Below are 23217 nucleotides of genomic sequence, written 5' to 3'. Positions count from 1 at the left end.
GAGGAGGAGGAGGAGGAGGAGGAGGGCAGGACTTGAAGGAGGGAGCACAGTTGGAGAGCAGAGAGAAAAACACGAAAAAGATGCAAATCTTAAAACAAAGACCTTTTGTATTGTTTATTTGTATTTTTTTTCTTACAAAACATGTGGAAATACTAAACACAACCCAAATAAACAAACATGTTTTTTCGGAAATCGGAAATCAATCCAACCCACCTTTAGAATTTAAGTGAGGTGACTAACAGTGGAAATGATCATAGGGGTGTAAAAAATAAAACTATGATATATTAAAATATCGCAATATTTTTTTCTTCACAATACAGTATCAAGCACGCAGCACAGTACTGATTTTTTAAATGTAACATTTATTTTTTGCGTATAGCAGTCGATCGTCTTCAACAGCTAACGGAACAGTGTGAGATCCCCTGCCATGACTGAGGACGAGAGGATACAGTCGACTCAAGCAGCTTTTAAAAGCTGATGTTTGAACATATTTTCGTTTTAAAAAACAAACGAAATCAGTTACGACTTCGTCAAGAGTCATGTGGTCTGTGAATTCTGTAACACCAGAGTCAAGTACTCGACAATACTACAAATATAGACTTGTTACTACAGTATCGCAATATATTGTATAGTTGCCCCTGTATCATGATTCGTATCGTGTCGCCAGATAAATACTCAGCCCTACTTGATGGACATCAGCTAGAATCAAAAATATTTAACCACAAGTTGTTTAAATTTGGCGATTACAAAAAATAACAATCACATCTTAATCCTCTGGTGACATTTCTTGTAAAAAATATATATATATATTTTCACCAATAATTCATAAACTTGCTAACGCACTCCGATGTCATTTGTATATTGCTGGTCATAAAGCTTAAGGAGGGAAGCGGAAAAAGTAAAACATGAATAAGTTTTAGATGTATTGCTACTTAACTAGCAACTAGCAGTGGTTCCAAACTTATATCCATTATTACTGTCTGGAAGGAGTTTTGACAGTAGTTCCTGATGTGTCAAGACAATAGCTTCAGTTAATTCTATTGAAAAAACAACAACCTGAAAACTAGTGAAAATGTGTGAAACAAAAACTCTATATGATGTATTTACTTTAACAGGAGGTCTATGAATAAAATGCAGGGGTGCAGTTGGGGATCAATACTCTATTTAGACATAATGTGGTTCTAAATATTTGGAACAATGTCGTCTAAAAGCAAGGACAGCAAATTCGTTAAATCAAATAATAATAATTATAAAAAAAAGACATTCAGGCTTGTATTTCAGTGGAACTAATGCCTTCAAATAAACTAACATGGATTCCCTTTTAATTTGCATGGACAGAATGTCTGGTAGAGACCAAGAGTGCAAGAAAACATGGAAGACACGTGAAGGTGGTCGAGAACGGTACTGCAGGCAATCATAAAAAAGATACTGTTTTTTTCTCTACTTCTATACAATCTTCAATGATTTTTGTAAAATATACAAAATATTTATAAAAAAAACAGTTTTTCATGATCCTTAAAATCCTATTTTGATCAAGACTTTACATCCACAAAATGTAATTAAATTGTTTAACTTAAAGAACATTTTTCTTTAGAAATAATGACAACAATTTCTTTTTTTAAATGATAATTTCCTTCAAATTATTCATATTTTTGTCAAACGTGTGCTCGTTTCAATACTCTTCGTTTAAAATCAAGTCTTTTTTCACAAAAGTTGTTAAAGTATCTTCATAACTTGCAGAAAAAAAAAACCCACCGACTAACTGGCGCCTCACGGTGGGTTGAAGTGATAAAGAAATAATTCAACAAATGTTTGTTTTTTGGTCTTTGGAACATCTTTGATTGAAGTGGAAAAAAAGAACAGATTACAAGGTCTAAGACTAATAGTATAAGAAAAAGAAAGAAAAAAACATTCACATTAAAACAGAAAAAACATTCAACTCATCAACATGTTTGGATACAAAATAAAACGACAGTGTAGCGACTGTAACTGTAGAAGAAAACATAGAAAATACACTTAAATAATTAAGATCATCTACTTAAAAAAAGGTTGAGCCAGCAGGTTATATATAAAAGTGGGTTTTAAATCATTGGTGGTTTTGAAGTGTCACAGGTTTGGTGTATCTGAATACTGATACTTTCACGCTTGAGGTTTTCTGCAACAATCTACCGCTTGAGAATACAGTGTAGACGTATATTTGGCTAATGACGATGATTCTCTGTGATAGTGGTTTAAAGAATTTGTAAGGCTCTCCTCAGTTGCTTTCCTGTGTGTCCCTGCTCTCCACAGGTGCCTTGAGGGCCTGCTGAGCGGGTTGGTCTTGACCGCTGCCGCTGTGTGATGGACTGACGGCTGGATGCAGCAGCCTGGAGTCTGGCGGGTCGATCTTGGGCGTCATCCTGGAGAACAAACCAATACTCATTTCATTCATTTCCTTTTTTTAAAGCGTTAAAGTTAATATCTTCTGAAAATGAGTGAATTCTCACACGAAACTCAAAGTTTACACTTGTTTAATGAGTTAATATTCTGTTAAATCACATCCATGCAGAGATAAACATTATATTGTAGATTAAATTATTGTTGATTCTTTCATTAGACAGTTTTTTTTAATGGCTAAAGTCTAATTGATGTATAATCTGAAGAGATACAATTGGAGACCCAACGATATGATACAATTCAAACTGTCTGTATGAGTAAGTACGAGTATTATTGCAATATTATTCATTCTTTGAGGCTCAATCCATCTTAAATATCTGTGTTTGTCCTCCTTTATTAAACACTCACCAGGCAATTTTCGGTCTTTAAATATGATCTTAATCGTTATTAAAAGTCTGTGTCGTCGTCGATGAACTGTGTTCCTTATCTTAACTTAAACATTGACATCTTTATTGTTCATAGTATCAACATTAATCTGGTTAAATTCAGGACAACCATCATGAGGGCCACTTAAAATTATGGATAAATTGGCCCCATCAGCACTTTGTAATTGGGTTAGAAAAAAAACAAAACGGTTGAATCATCTCCATGCGTGACGAAGCAACATCTCATGCTGCAAACAATACCTCCGTGTCAATTATGGGAATGCGGGTTTGGGGCCACATCGACCCCTGACCCCCACACTATAGAGAACCTTTGGAGCCTCCTTATGTAGAAGATCTATAAGGGTGGGCGGCGGTTCACATCTGCAAAAGCAAAAGGGGCGGAGCAACGTTTTCTGTTTTGACTGTCAGAGTATTCGTCTCAGTTTGTTTACGGGTGACATGGGGTGCAAAATTCAATTAAGGGAAACTTAAGTGTTTGTGTTTTTTAAGTGTGTCTTAAATAGATGTTGGACTCTATTGTATCATCAGTATGAGTCTGTTTGTGCAAAACTCTTTTTTCAATGACATATTTACATAAGAAAATTATCTTTAGCCCCGCCCACCGAAAACACTGTTTTTCAGGAGATTTAACTAAATTGGTCAAACATCAAGGTTCGTCACCGCACGTCATGAATCCCGGAAGTCTCCACCTCCAAGGGAATCGTTGTATAAACATGATTACAGCTGGCTAGAGGAGGAGTGAAGACATTATTACGCCATAATGGACTCCACTCTCGTAACCTCTCTTTCGCCCAGATTACTGCATCTTTGAAAGGAAGACGTTTCAACATTTGAAATATGTGAGTAAGTCTTACAAAAAGTCGGTCACCATTTTGCAGATCTGGTTTATTGGGATTTTTTTTTTTTTTTGACCGTAACCCAATTTATAAACAAGGGTCACTGGGTTTTTTGGCAGGTGTCGTTGAAAGAAGTCGTCCCAGGAGAAATCCACTTCCATATTAAATTACTCATGTAGTACACATGCCAGTCCTGGAGGTGGCATTGTAGTGCACTTGTAAAGAAGAAGCTGTGACACATTTGTACTGAGCTTGTGTAAAGGATACAAACCACAGAAGTCATGAAGACTGTGAGCAAAATAATGACAAGTAAGTCATTTATATTTGTAGAGCGCTTTTCTAGACCAGAGTCACAAAGCAGTTAGACAATCAGAAAAATACTCCAAAAAGATATACAAAAAAGATCAAGATAACACCGAGAAAGACAGAGGTGTCCCAGAAAATCAGGGAAAAGCCTGCACGAAGAAAGTCTTAAGTACAAATAGAGGCGATAACTTTGTTAATATTTCTACTAAGGAACTTCAGTGAGAACAGCAGGTTCATGTGTCTGAACCGACACCATTTGTGTGTCAACAGAGTGTAGTATGATGTAACCAGAACAACTACGTGGACAAGTCTGGTTTTAATACTGGATTCAGTTCAGAATATTTGGTCGAGATAAGAAAAAAAAAAAAAACTCACCTTCCATCTGCGACTCTGTGTAAACTCTCTGCACGGCTGCTGACTTTACTGGAGCCCCCCTTGCTGCGTCTCTCGCCCCCTTCCCGCTCCCCACGCCGGGAGCTCCTGCCAGACGCTCTCTCCTGCTGGTCCCGGGGCAGACTCCCCATCAGAGACCCCGGCGCGTGGCTGCCTGTGGCCAGACCTCCCTGGTTGGTGGCCGACGCCCCGGTGCTGGTGCCCATGGACTTGGAGATGACCTTGAGCTGGTGGGAGCTCGGCTTGTAGTGCTTCTTCTTGTGCTGGACGCGACTGTTGTGCTTCAGGAAGAACTCGCACGACTCCTGCAGCACACGCCGACTCTCGCTGATGGGACTGAAGGAGAAGAGGTGAATGTGAGTGAATATTAAGTAATTTCGATTTGTAGAGCGCTTTTCCAGACCAGGGTCACAAAGCGCTTAAACAATCAAAACAATACTTAATAAAATATATAATTAAAAGGTCAAGATGACACCGAGAAAAACAGAGGAGTTCCAGAAAATCAGCGAAAAGCCTGCACGAATAAGAACGTCTTAAGATGTTTCTTGAAGGAGTCAGTAGATCCATCAAACAAAGAGGGGGAGGACCTCAGAGCCCAAGATGGGGTGTAAGGCTGGATCAGATCAGTGATGTAAGGAGGAGTCTGACCATGAATAGATCTGAAAGTAAGAACCCGAATTTTAAAATGAAAGAAACTGGCAGCCAGTGAAGAGTTTTAAGGATCGTGGAAATGTAAGTTCTTCTACTATAGCGCTTCAGAATTCTTGCTGCAGAGTTTTGTATTAACTGCAGACGAGACAGATCCTTCTTGTTTAGACACCAAAATAAACTGTTACAATAGTATAAACGAGAAGAAACAAACACATGGAATATAAGGTCCAGATCGTGTTGTGACATTAATTTAAGTTTAAGAGGTTTTTCTCAGTTGAAGGAAACAGTTTCTGGTCAGTTTTCTACAGTGTTGAACTAGAGACAAGTCTTAATAATAATAATAATGTCTATTTATATAGCGCCTTTCTAGACCAGGGTCACAAAGCGCTTTGACAGCCATTCACACATACTGATGCATTGACTCAACACGGGAACGTTATCATCAGGAGCAACAACCAAAGCTTCAGTTTTGTCCACATTTAGCTGTAAAGTGTTTTCACTGAACCACTGTTTGATTTCTAGCAAACAATTGACTAAGCTGTTCAGCCTCTGCGGCTCAGTTGGATCAAAAGAGCAGTAGAGCTGGATGTCATCAGCAAAAATGTGGTAAGAAACATCTGACAAACCACAAGACACACAGTATTATGAGGCGGAGGTGGGCAGCTTACAGTAGTATTACTTCACAAGTCTCCGTAGTCAGGAGCCTCCTGAAGTTATACCATAGAGCCTCACAGAGTAATACTACAAAGCCTCCTGGAGTAATACTACAGAGCCTCACAGAGTAATACTACAAAACCTTTCCGGAGCAATACCAAAGAGCATCACAGAGTAATACTACAAAGCCTCCTGGAGTAATACTACAGAGCCAAGCAGAGAAATACTACAAAACCTTCAGGAGCAATACCACAGAGCCTCAGAGAGTAATACTACAAAGCCTCCTGGAGTAATACTACAGAGCCAGGCAGAGAAATACTACAAAACCTTCAGGAGCAATACCACAGAGCATCACAGAGTAATACTACAAAGCCTTCTGGAGTAATCCCAAAGAGCATCACAGAGTAATACTACAAAGCCTCCTGGAGTAATCCCAAATAGCCTCACATAGTAATACTACAAAGCCTCCTGGAGTAATACCATAGAGCCTCAGAGAGTAATACTACAAAGCCGCCTGGAGTAATACCACAGAGCCTCAGAGAGTAATACTACAAAGCCTCCTGGAGTAATACCACAGAGCCTCAGAGAGTAATACTACAAAGCCTCCTGGAGTAATACCACAGAGCCTCAGAGAGTAATACTGCAAAGCCTCCTGGAGTAATACCACAGAGCCTCAGAGAGTAATACTACAAAGCCTCCTGGAATAATACCACAGAGCCTCAGAGAGTACTACAACAGCCTTACGCAGTAATACCACAGAACCTTCCTGAGTAATGCCACAGCTAATTTCAACATAATACTTAAGTAATACCACGGAGCTTTCAGAGTTATACTACAAAGTCTTCCAGAATAATTCCAAGGAACCACGTCGTAATACTACAGAGCCAACACTCACTCTCTTTTGCGGGTCCTGTTGAAAAAGAAGGCCCACTCGGAGCAGGTCTTTTTGCTGCTGACCCAGAACACCCCGGAGATTCCGACCACCAGAGTCATCAGGTATTTGACCAGGAACAGAGATAGGTCCGGTCGCTCCTGATCCGTTGTCTGAAGTGGAAATAAAAGAAAATAATGTTTAGCTTCAGTGATACTAGCAGGGTTTCATGCGGTACACAGACCTTGGCTGGACAAGGGATGCTGTACTCCAGACAGTGATCGTTGATCCAGGTGTTCTCCCAGGTGCTGCGGTGACTCTGCTCGTAGGTGTAGCAGGCCAGCAGGGTGACCAGCGGGACCAGGTAGAGGCAGCTGAACACGCCGATCCTGATCATGAACTTCTTCAGCTTCTCCTGGTTGCGCTCGTCGTGCTGGATCACCTGCCGCACGTGGTTGAGCGACACGATGCCGGCGAGGATGAGGAAGAGGCCGATGACCACGCCCACGCAGGACGGCGCCAGGACGAAGAAGCGCAGGGCGTCCAGGTCGTACAGTCCCACGAAGCAGACCCCGCTGATGTTGTCGCCTTCCACTTTGTTCAGAGCCAGCAGCATCACGGTCATTGATCCGGGGATCCCCCAGGCGGCCGAGTGGAACCACACCTGAAGACAAAGAAGATGAAATTATCAAACAATTCGAATAATCTCCTGTGGAAGTATTTCAGTGCCATCAGAATATTATCTCTTCAAAAGTTTTTCTTTTATAAGAATCAATTTAAATAATAATAATAATTATTATTATTATAATATAATATTAAGTATTATGGTATTATCATCATCATATACTTCCCTAAACTCACAGCTTTCTTGATTAAGGTCCATTAATATGGGAGTGAAATTGTGCCACCAGACTTTTAACATGAATTTCTAGGGTGAATCTTTTTTTCAATGCATTATTTAAAGGTTCAATTTGTTTGTTCTTTAAATAATTAAATAACACAGTTTGAGTATTTTAGAAACAAATGACTCCTATTTTTTTCCATTTTTTTTTTAATTTGCAAACTTTTAAATTGAATAGAATAAAGTTGATAAAATAGTGCCACTGGACCAAACCAAAAATGATTTCTTTCTTAAAATATATAAAGTAATAAATTGTATGAATTCTATATTAAAAGGTTAAAATTGCTTTTTCATTGAATATTTAAATTCAATCATTTGTAAATTGAGGGTATGATTTTCAATCATTTCAATATTTGATACATTTGTACATTAGAAATTATAATTCCTTTGCTATAAAATTAAAATGTATAATATAACTCCACGAGTTATGTCATTTATTTTGAAAAGGACTTCAAACAATTAAAAAACAAGTTTTTACATGTGATATTTGAATTGATCACTTTACTGATGGCAGTATACAGACAGTATCATCATCACCATAAACTCACAGCTTTCTTCTCGATGGCTTCGCAGCTCCATTTGGGTCCAGCAGCCAAGAACCATGTGATGGTGAGGATGACCCACCACACGAGTCCAGCAATAGAGAAGAAGTAGAGCAGCATGAAGAGCAGAGTGCAGCCTTTACTCTGAGAGCCCAGGACGACTGTATCCACACCTGCAGGACTGTCTGCTTTCATGCAGGACGCACTGTTCCCCAACAGGAACCCAATAAAGTAGATGAGGGAGACGAAGCTGTAGCAGACGGCGTAGAATATTATGGGTCGCTCCGGGTACCGGAAGCGCTTGACATCGATGAGGAAGGTCAGGAAGGTGAAGAGGGTGGCGACCAAGCAGATGATGGAGCAGACGCCGATGAAGCTTTTGGCGAAGTCGATGTCGTGGGGTTTGAAGTACATGTTGGAACAAGGCGGCGCGCAGTCCTGGGTGCCGAGGAAGGAGGCGCCGTGGTTGGGTTTGGTTTTCAACTCCAGCGGACACCAAAAGCCCAGGTCTCTCTTTGAAGACATCGAGCTGGCTGTGGTCGTGACGGGGATCCCTGCATCCTTGTGTGCGCTGCAGGATGGCAATCTGTGGAAGAAAAACACATTAACTGTGTACTTAACCAGAGGCAATACTTTTAATATGGAACAAATAACAAGAAGTGTGGGAGTAATTGTTTGCCTCCAGACTTAGAAAATACATTTTCTAACACTAATCTAAATCAGACTTTGAATTTAATTTAAAAAAAATCAAATTTAAGCAATGTTGTTTTTTTCCAACGCATGAAAATGAAATGAAATGAAAATTTAAAGTGTAAAAATCTATGTAATTAAAATGTTTATTTTTTTTTACTAAAAAGGTCAGTTGATGAAAAAAGGGATAGAAAGTCAAAAGAAGAAAGGGAAGATAAAACATATTATTAAAAAATTAAATATTAGCGACAAAAAAATCCAAATTGGACTTTATTAGTATAACTTGAAATCTGTTTTTGATTGATATAAATACACTTATATATGGCTTCGGGTAAATAAATACACACAGAAAAGTGTGCATAAATAAGCGATTATGTATATTAAAAAACTCTTTTCCTATTTTTCTAATACATGTCTCAATTTCAAGATTTTATTACCCAATTACGTCTTTCGATCACCCATAGAGGGCCACGTTTAAGAAGAGGTCTGTATTGGCAAGAATCTGGCGATACGATACGTGTCACGATACAGGGACAACAATACAATATATTTCGATACTGTAGAAACAAGGATATAATTGTATATTTGTTCAAGTACTTTACTCTAGTGTTGCAGAATTTAAAGACCACATGACTCTTGACAAGTCGTAATTTATTTTATTTGTGTTGAAACAAACATGTCTCCAAACATCAGCTTTTAAAGCCGCTGCAGTCGACTATATCCTCTCGTCCTCAGTCATTACTGGGTTCTCGCAGGATTTCATTGTTCCTTTAGCTGCCGAAGAAGGACATACTGCTGCCATCTAGTGGCCGGAAGTTGAATTGCTAAATATGCTTAGTATTTAAACGGTATCGTAAAGAAAATATCGCCTTATAAATATTTTCGAACACCCCTAATGCGCCGGCAAAGGGTCTTCAAATAATCTATATGCCTGGCTTGAATAAAATGTTTTCCTTATTTAAATATGCTACATTGTAAATATGCAAACTTTTCAATCTCTCACGATAGACGCAGATACTACGACTCACTTGTCACACTGCAACTCTTGTGGCCAGGTGACACCAAAGACCTGCATGTTGTCCTCGCAGTCGGACAGAACCCTCTTACACTGTTCCCGACATGGACGTTTAACAGTCTCCTCTTCAGTGCACATGGGGATAAAGGCCTGGCACAGGAACTCACGGACGTCTGGGGAACAGTGGAGTTTTGCCAGAGGCATGAACGGCTGGAAGGGAAAGAGAAGGGAAGCGGCGTTAGGTCTGAATTTTGAACGTAGTTATCCAACATGACCCTAATAGCTTATAGCGCTACAATCAAGTTTAATTTGAAACATCAGCGCCACATTAACTGCGACGTTCATAAGTAAATCAGATCCATCTGAGCGATGGCGACTGATCAGTCAGGTATGTAGCTCCACAGCGCCACACAAAGGAGCCATTCATTGGTCAGGGAAACACTTTCTTCGGTTTCAACACACTGGTCAAGAACTGGGGAAGGTTGGGGAGTGCGGCAGGAAGTGACTGCCCCGGAGATCTAGCCAGTGGGACTGGGAATCTCGGAGCCGCTGATAGGTGAGGCATTGTGTTTTGTTTTGACAGACATCTGGCGACCCATCTTTCACATTTCACCACGTGGACTCATCGGTCATAACCAGCCAGACACACACTTCAACAACATGGAAATAAAATAAAAACACACACCAACACAAGCAGTCATTCAACCCCTGTTTTTTTTCCCTCTGCTGAAACCCAAGTTGGCAGTTCAGTCCACCATCTCTTGGGCATACGGTCACACAGTAAGAGGCCTTGTTCCTCTCCTGTGGAGGTCCTGGAATATTACGCAACAAAATCCACTCTCAATAATCAGAGAGTGCATCTTAGCCTCGCAGTAAACGGGAGAACACGGCTAAGCGCCTTAGTAAGACAGCCACGTAAATAATTAGATGTCAACATTTGAGGTTTAATTGGTTTGAGTGTAGCATACACAAGTGGATTACACGATTCTGCACGGTTTACGTTAACCAGAGAGAGGAATAATGAAACGATGGCAGAATGTACACTACTCAACTGAAAGCATATTTTTCTACATTACTATTTAAAGTAAGAACTCATAAGGGTGTGTATTGGCAAAAATCTGGCGATACGACATGCATCACAATACAGGGGCAACGATACAAAATATTCCGATGTTGTACTGTGATACATTTGTAATACTGCATGAGTGCTTAACTCTGGCATTGCAGAATTTACAGACCGAATGCCAAAAATATGACCAAACATAAGCTTTGAAAACTGCTGGAGTTCACTGTATCCTCTCATCCCGAGTCATCATCGACGTAATGACTGATAATGAACATATTAATGAACTATAAACCATAAAGGAAATATGGCAACACATAAAATATCATTTTAAGGACAAAAAACAAAAAAAAACATTACATAATTGAGGAAAAAAACATTGCGATATATATTTTATAAAACTCCTACTACTCAGTCAATGCATAAAAACATTCCCGCTTCATGTTATGTTTATTTATAGAATGTTATCAGTTCTTTCCTTGAACTGGTTGACCCCCCAAAAAACAGGTTCTTATAACAGCTCTTATTTCCTCATTATGTTTAAGAAGAAAGAAATCTATAAATATAGCAAATTAATACAATACTTTTGAATATAGATACAGTATCAGGGGAGAATATAGCGATAATAAGAGAATCTATATACACCCTCAGTACGTTGACTGCAGACACTGTACCCAAGTTCTGGTTCCAGCAAGATGAAGCAAGGTATTAAACCTCTGACCTGTCCCGGAAGTATCTGAAATAAATCTTGGGTGATGGGACTGAAGACTGATTTTGCATTGGAAACTCGTTGAGGGTACCTTTAGGACCGAGTGTAACCAAGGATACCCAGGATCACCGCAGACCTCAAGGAAGCCATCAGGGTGGAGATCAAGGCTGTGGACATTTTTGTGCCTCAAGAAATGCACAGACCTACATGGAGGCCGCCTCGAACCTATGCTGTAGAATGAAGAAGAGAAGTTTCCAAAAAAAACATCTTTACTAGAGTCCAAAGGAGTCTTTAAGGGTCAATTTTATATAATTTGAACAAATCTATACTTCAAATCCACAGGTGTAGAACTAAACTCTACTTCTAACTTTCTAACATGTGCAGCATGTTGAGTCCGGGCCAGGGAATGTTCCGTCACCTGGGAGACAGCACCGGGGAGCGAAGACTGCACCGGTGTAAACCCGTGAGTGATTAACAGAGAATAGTCATTGTGGTATGTAGCAGACGCTTTGTGTGTGATGGGCGTGTCTCTCCCCTTCCTCCGCTAATCAAAGGCCTCGCACAACAAAGTCCATGCCAGTGGCCAAGGCAGCGGTGAAATAGGAAGCCCGATACCTTTCGCCAGATGCAACACAAAAGCCCTCCTTCAACGGATCCCGGGTCCTTCTTGACACACTTGCACATTGTGTGTAACGTAAAACCCCGTCCTCGTCAGGAATGCCGGGGCTCAGGATGTCAACGGTGAGGAAAATAAGCTGGACTTAAGGGAGATCACAGGACGACATTTAGCCGCATCAGTAATCACAAGAAAACGTGTGTTTTAGGAGTCGCTGTGTGGTGGACACACACACACACACACACACACACACATGACATTGTTGTGAGAGAGATCACACTCACAAGGAATTTATTTAAGGCCTCATAAAACAAAACAAAAATCAAGATAGCAAGTTTAAGATGTTTTACTTGCCGTTGCCGTTTAGATTATTTTTATTTCCACATGTTTTTTAGACTTAAAGTAATTTATTTGAACTGTTCATGATCATGATACAGGGGCAATGATACGATATATTGCAATATTGTATTAACAACAATATATTTAAAGAATGTAATTGTTGGAAAACTTCCATAGCAAAGTATACACAAGATAATAAGTAAGTAAGTAAGTAAGTAATTTGTATTTATATAGCGCTTTTCGAGACCAGGGTCACAAAGCGCTTAAACAATCAAAACAATATTCAGTAATGTATATACTTTAAAAGTCAAGATAATAACTGAATTTAAAGAACGGGAACATCATTTCTTGCACACGAGAAGAAATTCAAGTGAAATCAAATTATTTTACATGTTAATTGTTTAAATATTTGGGAAAAAATTGATACAGTGCTGTTGGACATGATACGGTATCGGTATAAGAAATATTGCAATATTTACACTGAGTATAGGAATATTTGTCACGCCTTAAAAACTAGAACTTCAGCGATATGCTAAACTCATGGTCACGTTATTATTTCCCTCTCTTGGTTGATATAGAACTGAAAAGCCAAATGTTTCCCAAAAATCTGCTGTATCCTCCTGTCCTCAGTCATCACCGGGATCTTGTAAGATTTTATTGTTCCTTTAACTGCGGAGAACTTAATAATGGCTCCCGTCTACTGGCCGGTAGTGTAATTGCAACAACAAAATGAACAAACGCTGTGAATAATTTGCATGTTAACTGTAATTATTTGATTTTACAAAAACGTTATTAAAATATAAACCATAAAATAACTATGATGAAAAAAAAAAATCAGATAAAAAAAAAACCCCTCCTCTATGAATATATACTTTTCCAAAAAAAAAAAAAATTCAATACAGTACTGTTGAATCTCCAGATACATTTTTCTCACGCTCCTACCTAACAAATATGTGTGAACTTCTAGTTAAACCGTGTGTGAAAGTATTGTGTGACAATGATAAAAACAGATCAATACAAACTTGATGGACTCAATACAAGTTTCCTAAAATTCTTTATAGCTGCTGTAAATAAGTAAATAAGTAATCATGTGAATTTGACTTAAAATACTTATCTTAAAAGTATGAGGTTTATTTTACTTATGGTGTTTTATTTTATAAAAAAAGAAAAATAATTACAAAATTATAAGATACCGTTGACACAACACGTAAGTCCCAAAACTAGTTTTTATAATATCCTTCTTAGCATTTTTAAAAAATATATATTTAATTCCACAGAAATATTAGGTTCCCAAAAACCAGTCTTGGCGAGTGAATCCTGTGATGATGTATCAGGTTAAGAAATGTTCGAGCTAAAAGAATAATAATAGGGAGTCAGTAAGTCAGTGAACTTCCTGCGTGACATTAAAGTAGAGGAACTGTGGTTGTTCACACAGGTATCACTTCAATCGCTTTTCACTGACTTTACTATCTTATTAAAATCTTCAGAACAACTTTCAGACCTTGAACTTCCCAGATGAGTAAGTATTTATCCTAAGTTAAGGGACTTGGAGGTAATTGTTTTTTTCATTTTGAACGATATGAGAAGAAGCATAAAGTAAATCTTACAAAAGAAAACAAAAAAAAAAACCCCAAGTAAATCAAGTAAATCTAATAAAAATGTGATTTTATGGCTGTTGTACGTCAGCTCACCGAGTTCATAGTCAGGGTTTTTGTGTCAGACTTCAAAGATTTTCCTCAGGCTTTCCTGAGCTATCACTTTCAAACGCATTAGTTGTATGAACATTAGAAACCCCTTTGACTTCACAGCCTCCAGGAGATCTTTGAACGCAAGTCCACAACTTCAGGAAAATATTTACCAAGACGAAAAGGCTACAAATGATAAAAAGGGTGACGTCTGTGAGGAATAACAGCTCGTATCAAATGATTAAATACACTATATTAACAAACATATTTGCTCAAGATCAGGTGTTGGAATCACTCCCAATCGCCACAGGTTCATACGATCGCGTACAGGAGGTATCTAGATCTCAGTGAATTCCATCATGGTACTATGATAGGATGCCACCTGTGCAACAAGCCCAGTCGTGAAATTCCCTCATAAATAACCCACAGTCATCTGAACAGTGGAAAAGTTAAAAAAAAACGTGGCCTCAACTCAGCCTTGAAGTGGTAGATAAAGAATACTTTTGTATAATCTACGCATTCTCAAGATGCAGTATGTCCTTGAGAATGTACTTGAGTCAATAGCTAATTTTAAACTAATTTGATGGCATTACAAATGAGATTGCCTGGACCTTTTTTTCGATAAATGACATGCTAAAATTGATCAAATGAAATGGATAAAAAACTGATTTATTTCAGTTGAAATTGAAGACTGTGGCATCTCCTCTAAAACAGATGAAAGGATAATAATACAAGTTAACCCTTGAAAAGTTAAAGATCATGATACAATTATTATCACAATAATCCGATTACCTTTTAATAGTTGCTAAAAAACAGAGTTACCAGTACCTTCATGTTTTTGTCGTCTTTGTTTTATACTGATTAAGAAAGAATTCTTGCGAACGAACACGCGTTATTTTTACTTTCCAATTTGTCATATTATTTTACATTTCATACTTTTAAACGGATTGTGAAATCCTTAATAAATCACCCACTTACAAGTCCATATAATAATAATAATATTATAGTAAAATGAAAAATATATAATGTTTAATTGGTGTTAGGCTCCTATGGCAATAAAAAGTTTCTGATTTTATAACTCCCTCCCCGCCACACTTTTGCTATATATATTTATAAATTTATCACAGTGTTTATTTTATTTATTAATTTTTCTTTCATCTTGATTATTTATTAATATTTCATCGCTGTGGCATCCGTTACACACAGAATTTGTGCGTGTTTTTTTTATTATTTTATTCATTTAATATTTTGGTAACAGGAAGTCCACAGGCGGGAATAGAAGAGAAAAACTATATATATATTTTTTCTTTTAAAGTGCAGATATGAATGTGCGATTCTTCTATAAAATACATTTTATTTAAAAAAAAATGGCTACATGTTAATATTCAGAATTCAAGATGGCGTCACGGATTTCTGCCTCAGTGCTTGGTTACGTTTTCCATACTACTTAATATGTTAGTAAATACATTTTCTTGTGAGTAATATTCTGATTAAAGTTATATATACAGAGAGATATGTAGTAACAATGCATGTTGAAAAAAAAAAAAACCTCACCTCCATACGATTTGCTGCAATTTCCTGGTCATAATGTTCCATCATGTTGGGGAAGTAGGTCATATTATACGACATCCCAAAGCATCGCTGCACTCGAATGGGTTCACAGGTGAAGGAGCTGTGAGCGCGACACCTTCCCAGACACAGCAGCGACAGCAACAAAAGTGGCCCCGGCAGCAGCAGCATCGTGACGACGGCGACGAGACTTGAGGAAACCTGATGTCGTTGATCACCGTGAGGATTTATCGCATTTAGATCCTGCCTCCCCGGGAATCATCGGATGACAGAAACCAGTGAAAGCAGCATCTTCGTTTTGCGCCGCATGTGGGTCTTGATCACGAGTGGGAAACGTCAGCGTCTGCAAGAAAAGACGGATACAGCCGATTTATACGTCACATGGTTCAAATCTGGTTTTTATTTTCGCACTCTGTTCAGAAGAGAATTCGGAGCAGAAAGACGAAACATCCTTTCGTTGAGCAATCCATCACGAACCCTCTCATTGTGCTGTCAACGGGCGGGTGAAACGTATCCACCCCTGATTTTCTCCGGCAGGTCTTGGGCAAAATGTTTTGGCAGGTACGCTTTTGTGATGCCTCACTCGGATGGAATTAGGGACTGGATATCGGATCCTGATGCAGACCACAAGCAGAGACTGGGAGTGTTGGGGGGTAATAAAAGTTTAAAGTCGATCGAGTGAATGAGTCCTGACTTGTGAGGTGGATAATGAACTTGTATTTAATGTGTCGGTTTCACATACCTGAATAAGTTACAGAGAACGTCGGATTCAAAGATGTTATAGGATCGTGTTTAAGTACATATGTCAGTTATTATGTTAGGTCTGCAACTATACATAGCATTTATTTAATTAAAAAATACACACCTACTTGTAGGAGTGTGAGAAAGCATTGTTACAACAATATATCACATTATTTTCTTATGACGGTGTATCGATATTTAACAACACTGTACTTGAATTTCTCGAACTCCTGTGTTGTTCTCAGTAGTATCTTTTTCTTTAAAGTATGTACCTTTTTGAGTATTGTTTTGATTGTTTAAGCGCTTTGTGACCCTGGTCTCGAAAAGCGCTATATAAATAAATATTACTTACTTACTTACATTGTATTTCTCTTCTGTATTGTTTAATTTTTGGCTTTAATATAGTATTCTTATCATAGTTATTTTTATGGTTTATTAAGTTTGTCAAAAAAAGTAATTTAAATTTGAATTCACAATTAACATGCTAGTATTCACAATGTTTGTTCATTTTATAATCACAATTTAACTTCCGTTTTCAAGTCACGATCCCGAAAGATCTCGGTGATGACTGAGGACGAGAGGATACATTTGACTCCAGCAGCTTTTAAAGCTCAAGTTTGGACAAAGTTTGTTTTCAAAACAAATGAGAGCAGGTAAGACTTTGTCCAGAGTCGTGATCTGTACATTCTGCTTTTCTGGAGTCAAGTACTGAACGATACTACGAATATATTTTTGTTACTACAGTATCAGATATTTCTCAATACGTCGTACAGTTGCCCCTGTATCGTGATACGTATCGTATCGCCAGATTCTTGTTAATACACACTTCTACTTAGTGCTTTGACTTCTAAAACTCAAAGTAATACAATAATATTTGGAATATATGACTAAATGTGTATGTATAAAAAAGCTCAAGACTTAAAAAAAATAGTTAGCTAAACAAAAGTTAGCATCAACGGCATAAGACTCTTATTAAACTTAACGTCTACGTGGAGAACTTTTTTATCGCCAGTTGTTCGAAAGTTGATAAATATATTTTATTGAAACAAAATGTAAAGTTGCATTTTAAAGGTCGTCCATAGCGACACAAACACAAAGTAACTTCGGCAACAGTAACAAAAAACTAACAAAAAACAAGCCTCGGTTTCTCCAGGAGTAAAGTTGTTAACTTGGATCATGTCGCCGCAGAACTTTTAGGAAAAGTAAAGTGAGAAGAAAAAGCAACAGAAATAACTTACATGTCATGAAGTGAGAGCCAGTAACAGCTGACAAAACGATATGTCTGAGGATTGTTGTGTGTGTGGAACATGGAAGCGTGTTTCCTGCTGGAGTGAAGCTCCAGTCTCCGCCTGCACGGATGCTGCGTTCACGGAAGTTGGAATTGACAACCTTGGCGTATTGTCCCGAAGGCGTTTTCTTTTTCGTTAAATAAAGAGAAATACATTAGGTGTCGCATTTCTCGATTCAAGTGCTAATATGTGTCGTCTACCTTACTGATATGAGCGTTTGTTTATTAAAAAAAAAACAACCTTCATGAATGGGTTTTAATATATTTTTTACACGAATTGAGAAAGTGACGATTGGACGTGAAGGCACCCTGCGTACAACGACCTACAACATTTGAAAGTAATAAAAAAACAAAAACGTATAAGATTTGAAAGTAATAATATAAAAAACAACCTCAAAACATTTAAAAGCATTAAAAAAAAACAATTTAAAACATTTGAAAGTAATGAAAAAAAACAACCTAAAAACGTTTGAAAGTAATAACATAACTAAAACTTAAAACAGTTGAAAGTAATAAAAAAAAACAACCTCAAAACATTTGAAAGTAATAAAAAAACAAAAACTTAAAACATTTGAAAGTAATACAAAAAACAATAACCTCAAAACATTTGTAAGCAATAACAAAACTAAAACTTAAAACACCACAACCTAAAAACATTTGAAAGTAATAATAAAAAAAAAAATTAAAACATTTGAAAGTAATAAAAAAAACAACAACCTAAAAAGATTTGAAAGAAATAAAAAACAACAACCTAAAATCATTTAAAAGTAATACAAAAAACGACAACCTAAAAACATTTCAAAGTAATAAAAAAAACTACAAACTAGAACAAAAAACATAAAAAAACAAAATACAATACATTTTAAAAAATGGGGAGAAATAAACGAAGATTAGATTAGATTTTTAAATTAATCCTGGATTAATACTTCAATAACACTTATTAACAATACATAATGAGGATACATGTCTAATATTGCACTAATAATTTATGAACAATTAAAAATGATTAAAAAAATTAAACAAAATGAAAAAAAAGAGAATAAATTAAAAAATAAAGATGTTCCAAAAATATCTCACAACCGCACCGGTTGTGAAATATTTACCCTAATTTATTTTGTAAGGCAATTTTAATTTATCGAGCATAATCTGTGTATTTTGCTTTGTAATAAACCCACATTTCTGTACATGTTCATTTGAAGTCTGTCCAGGTTGACGCAGGGTTTTTAACATTTAAAACGTCAATTTTTTTTCCTGCATATAAGAACTGAGAATACATTTAAATGTAACAAAACGAACCTAAAACAATAACAGAAAAAAACAAAAGCAAATAAAAAATTAGGAGAGAAAAAAATGTATATTTCTAACAATCTTATCGCAAGAGAACCAGAATCATAATTATTTATTAAGATTTTTTTCACGGTAAATTGTGCAACATCAAACATCATAGAATAATATATTAAACATAAGTACACATTTTTACAATATAATATTTTACAGTATAATATGTACAACTAATAATAAATAATGAAGATACATGTCTAATACACCCAAAAAATTCACGAACAATTAGCAAACATTATAAAAACAAAACAAGAAAATAAAAAGAGAAATGAAAGAACGATACAACACTATAAAAAAAATAAAGATGTTCCAATAAGATCTGACAACTATACCTTTAATTTCCCCAAATTTATTTTGTAGCTTAGATTTATTTTAAAGTACATGTATTGATCTTAAGCTGTGTATTTTTGCTTTGATATCAATAAACCTACACATTTTTATGGATAAGATGGTGATAATGCAGGGAGTTTGACTTACAAAACGTCCATCTTTAAATTATGACGGATGAGAAAGTAACAATTATACATGATGCACCCTGCATATAACAACTGAGAATACATTTTAAAGTAACAAAAAACAACCTAAAACAAAAAGCACAAGAGCAAATAAAAAACTGGGGAGTAGGATTAGCCACATACTCACAGTAGCTGCTTAGACTTTGAAATTCATCCTGGATTAATTCTTAAATCAGACTTACTAAGAGAAAGCGCTCTAGAAATCTTACTTACTTACTTACATAATGAAGATACATAAGTAAGTAATTTATATTTATAGAGCGGTTTTCTAGAACAGGGTCACAAAGTGCTTAAACAATCAAAAAAAAAAAATATATATATATATATATATATATATATACTAAAAAGATCAAGATAATGATAAATGATCTTAATAATAATAATAATAATGATAATAATAATAAAGATAATAAGATATTTTATTTTGATTATTTTTTTAATGAAAATTTGCTGTATTTGCTGTGGATAATTGGAAAAAAAACAATTTCCCGAAGGAGACCTCCGGAGGGATCAATAAAGTTCTACCTAACCTATAACACATGTCTAATATAACCACAATCATTTGTTTGTAATCGGAATAACCCAACAACATTAAAAAAAAAATAATCCCAGAAAGATTTGACAACTGAACCCCATGTTTTACTTGCACTTTACTTTTTAATCAAAATGTTTATTGATTTATTTTAAGTACTGTATTTTTCGTTTGAAGGCAATAAAGGTGTATATTTATTTCGTTGTTGATTTGAATTATCAATACATCAAATTAAAAGGTATCAATTTCTTAAATTATCAACATTAACTCGTATAAATTATATATATTTCATTTTATTCATTGATTCAATAAACACCCCAATGGCTCAGTCAGCGATTATCACAAACGTCCAGCAGGGGGTGCTGCGCAGACCGCCTTTGCTCATGTGACCAGCGCGTAGAGGGCGGAGTCTCATCGCACACAAGTCAGGTTCCACACACTGACTGACTACTGGATCCTGACACCGTCCTTGACAAGAGAGCGCATCTCTGTGCTCGTGTCCGGCCCTGAGGACGAAGTGACCACACTGGACACGATTCCTCGGGCGTTTTATCAGCCGCTCCACGGACACCAGGTTCTGACCCTGTGCGGGTTCATGTGAGGTGCGTAACCTTGTGACGGATGACAACCGTGTGTGTGTGTGTGTGTGTGTGTGTCTCCGGTTGTCCATCCGTGTGCGATGTTTTGAGATGCAACAGTGTTGAGTTTGTGGAGGCGCTGGCCTGTTGCTAGGAGACCCTGACAGCTGGTCGCTCCAGAGAAAGTCACTGTACGGTGTGTGTCCGACAACCTTAACCGTCCCCTGATAGTCCTGCACAGAGAACACTATTCATGCGATCATTACTTAAATTCACTATATATCGGTGTTTTTATACCGTATCTATATTATTAAATCTTAAGATACATATTTATACTATAAGAAAATACTGGATAACAATGAAAACTGTCAGATCTGTTGAGCTCTTAGTACTTGTTGTCGACACTTGTTTAGCTTCTTCTATAGTCAATTGTTGATCCTTGTTTCCATGAAGGTCACTCATGGATGGATCAATGAATTTATTGATAAATGTACTCAGGGGTAACACAACAGTACTAAACACGCTAATATTACTCTTAAAATTACTGTAGACATGTTACTTTTGGCCACTAATTTGTAGGGTATTCAGTGTATTTTTTTCTGTATATTTATATTTTTGTATGATTTTTTTCATAAGCTTTGGAACGATCTTCCTCTCTTTGCGCTTGATGATCTACTGACTCCTTTAAGAAACATCTTAAGACGTTTCTATTTGTTCAGGCTTTTCCTTGATTTTCTGGAACGCCTGTTGTGTTATCAGTTTTATCTTGATCTTTAAAGTATATACTTTATTGAATATTGTTTTGATTGTTTAAGCGCTTTGTAACCCTGGTCTGGAAAAGCGCTATATAAATAAAAATTACTTTCTTACTTACTCTCTGACAGAGTCTGAAATAGTATATTGTATCCTCACATACTCAAATATACATTTAAAGATTCAACATTTGTAATATTTAGTTCTGTTGAAATTGCTTTTTGAAAGTAGTTATTTGAGATTATAGTGTTTATTGCTGCATAAAGCCAACTGTTTACATTATGAGGTAAGGGTGTAAATCTGGCGATACAATATGTATCACTAAACAGGGACAACGATATAATATATTGCAAAAAAATGTAGGAGAACAATATACTCATAGCCTTTCCTGAACACTGACTCTGGTGTTGCAGAATTTACAGACCACATGACTCTTGATGAAGTCGTAACTGCTTTCATTTGTTTTGAAATTAAAATATGTCCAAACATCAGCTTTAAAAGCTGCTGGAGTCGACTGTATCCTCTCGTCCTCAGTCATGGCCAGGATTTCACAGGACTTTATTGTTTCTTTAGCTGTTGAAGACGTACGACTGCTAAACGATAAAAATAAATCAACATTTAGTAAAAAAGATGGTACTGTGCTGTGTGCTTGATAAGATATTGTGGAAAAAAAATATCGCGACATCTTAATATATCGTAGTTGTTTTTTTACACCACTATAACCATTTCCACCTCCTTCGCCTCACTTAAATTCAGAAAACATGTTTGTTTATCTGGGTTGTATTTAGTATTTCAGCATGTTTTGTAAAAAAGTCGACTGTATCCTCTCGTCCTCAATCATCTCCTGGATATGACAGGTTTGTTGTTGCTTTAGCTGTGGAGGACTTCATGACCACCATATAGCGTACCAATGTTAAATAGCAAAAAAAAACGAACAAACGCAGTGAACATTTAAATTGTCATTGTGAATCAAAATTAACACTTTGTTGAAACCAAAAAATACTATGATAAAAATGTAATAAAAAGTGAAAATAAAAAAATAAAAAAGATACACTGCTGTTGAATATTGATAAAGTATTATGAAACAAATGCATTCACATATATCGGTTTATCCCGAAGGTTCTCATTCATCAAGGTCATGTGTAGAGTTTTGGATGAGGTTTCATACAAAAGGTTTCTTCAGGAACTAGAGCTTTAAATTAAATAAATGCTAATTTATATTAATGGAAAGCCAAAAGAAGAAAAAAACAAACAAACAATATCTTAGTATTTAAGCTTTGTGTTTTCTCAAGGTCATGTTGTCTCTGGGTCAAAGTAAACAACCTCCAATACTGCATATGTATTTATGGAAGTCACAGAGGTAGTCCACCTTGATCCCGAGACAACACAAGGGATACCTCAAACACATTTGTTCTCGGGCACTTTGGGTCACCTTGAACCTGAGATAACACAAGGGATTCCACAAACACATTTGTTTTCGGGCCTCTGGAGTAACACAAGGGATACCTCAAACCCACTTTTTTTTTAGGCTTTCTCAGTCAGCTTGACCCTGAGATAACACAAGGGATACCTCAAACACATTTGTTTTAGGTTTTCTCGGTCAGCTTGAACCTGAGATAACACAAGGGATTCCACAAACACATTTGTTTTCAGGCCCTTTTGGGTCATCTTGACCCTGAGACAACACAAGGAATACCTCAAACACATTTGTTTTCAGCTCCTTTTGGGTCATCTTGACCCTGAGACAACACAATGGGTTACCTCAAACACATTTGTTTTCAGGTCCTTTTGGGTCACCTTGAACCGG

At 36.8% G+C, this 23217-nt stretch overlaps 2 protein-coding genes across 2 annotated transcripts in view; one reads left to right on the top strand and one right to left on the bottom strand.

The window, feature by feature from the left end:
- Nucleotides 1-192: 192 nt before the first annotated feature.
- On the bottom strand, nucleotides 193-17727 carry fzd6 (frizzled class receptor 6). Its single transcript, XM_087805353.1, has 8 exons — nucleotides 17642-17727; nucleotides 15648-16005; nucleotides 9695-9891; nucleotides 7983-8562; nucleotides 6778-7197; nucleotides 6558-6706; nucleotides 4340-4693; nucleotides 193-2399 (listed from the first exon to the last, which is right to left on the bottom strand). The coding sequence occupies exons 2-8, from the start codon at nucleotides 15831-15833 to the stop codon at nucleotides 2255-2257; spliced, it is 2031 nt and encodes a 676-aa protein (XP_087661479.1). The 5' UTR covers nucleotides 15834-16005; nucleotides 17642-17727; the 3' UTR covers nucleotides 193-2254.
- Nucleotides 17728-20552: 2825 nt separating this feature from the next.
- Nucleotides 20553-23217, top strand: part of klhl32 (kelch-like family member 32) — a 43227-nt gene continuing 40562 nt past the window's right edge. The window contains exon 1 of the mRNA XM_087805355.1: nucleotides 20553-20681. The gene's annotated coding sequence lies outside the window, so the exon portion shown is untranslated. The remainder of the gene's footprint in view (nucleotides 20682-23217) is intronic.

Source organism: Callionymus lyra, chromosome 13 (genome assembly GCF_982586985.1).
Source record: "Callionymus lyra chromosome 13, fCalLyr1.hap1.1, whole genome shotgun sequence".
Taxonomy (NCBI): Eukaryota; Metazoa; Chordata; class Actinopteri; order Syngnathiformes; family Callionymidae; genus Callionymus; species Callionymus lyra.
Note: the sequence above shows the minus strand (reverse complement) of the source record. Positions and strands in the feature narration are given on the sequence as shown.

Coding starts and splice junctions, on each gene's coding strand:
- fzd6 (XM_087805353.1), bottom strand. CDS start 15,833: ATGCTGCTGCTGCCGGGGCCACTTTTGTTGCTGTCGCTGCTGTGTCTG. Junction 4,694..6,557: donor AACAGGACCCGCAAAAGAGA/GTGAGTGTTGGC, acceptor CTTCTCCTTCAG/TCCCATCAGCGAGAGTCGGC. Junction 2,400..4,339: donor CACAGAGTCGCAGATGGAAG/GTGAGTTTTTTT, acceptor TTTGTTCTCCAG/GATGACGCCCAAGATCGACC.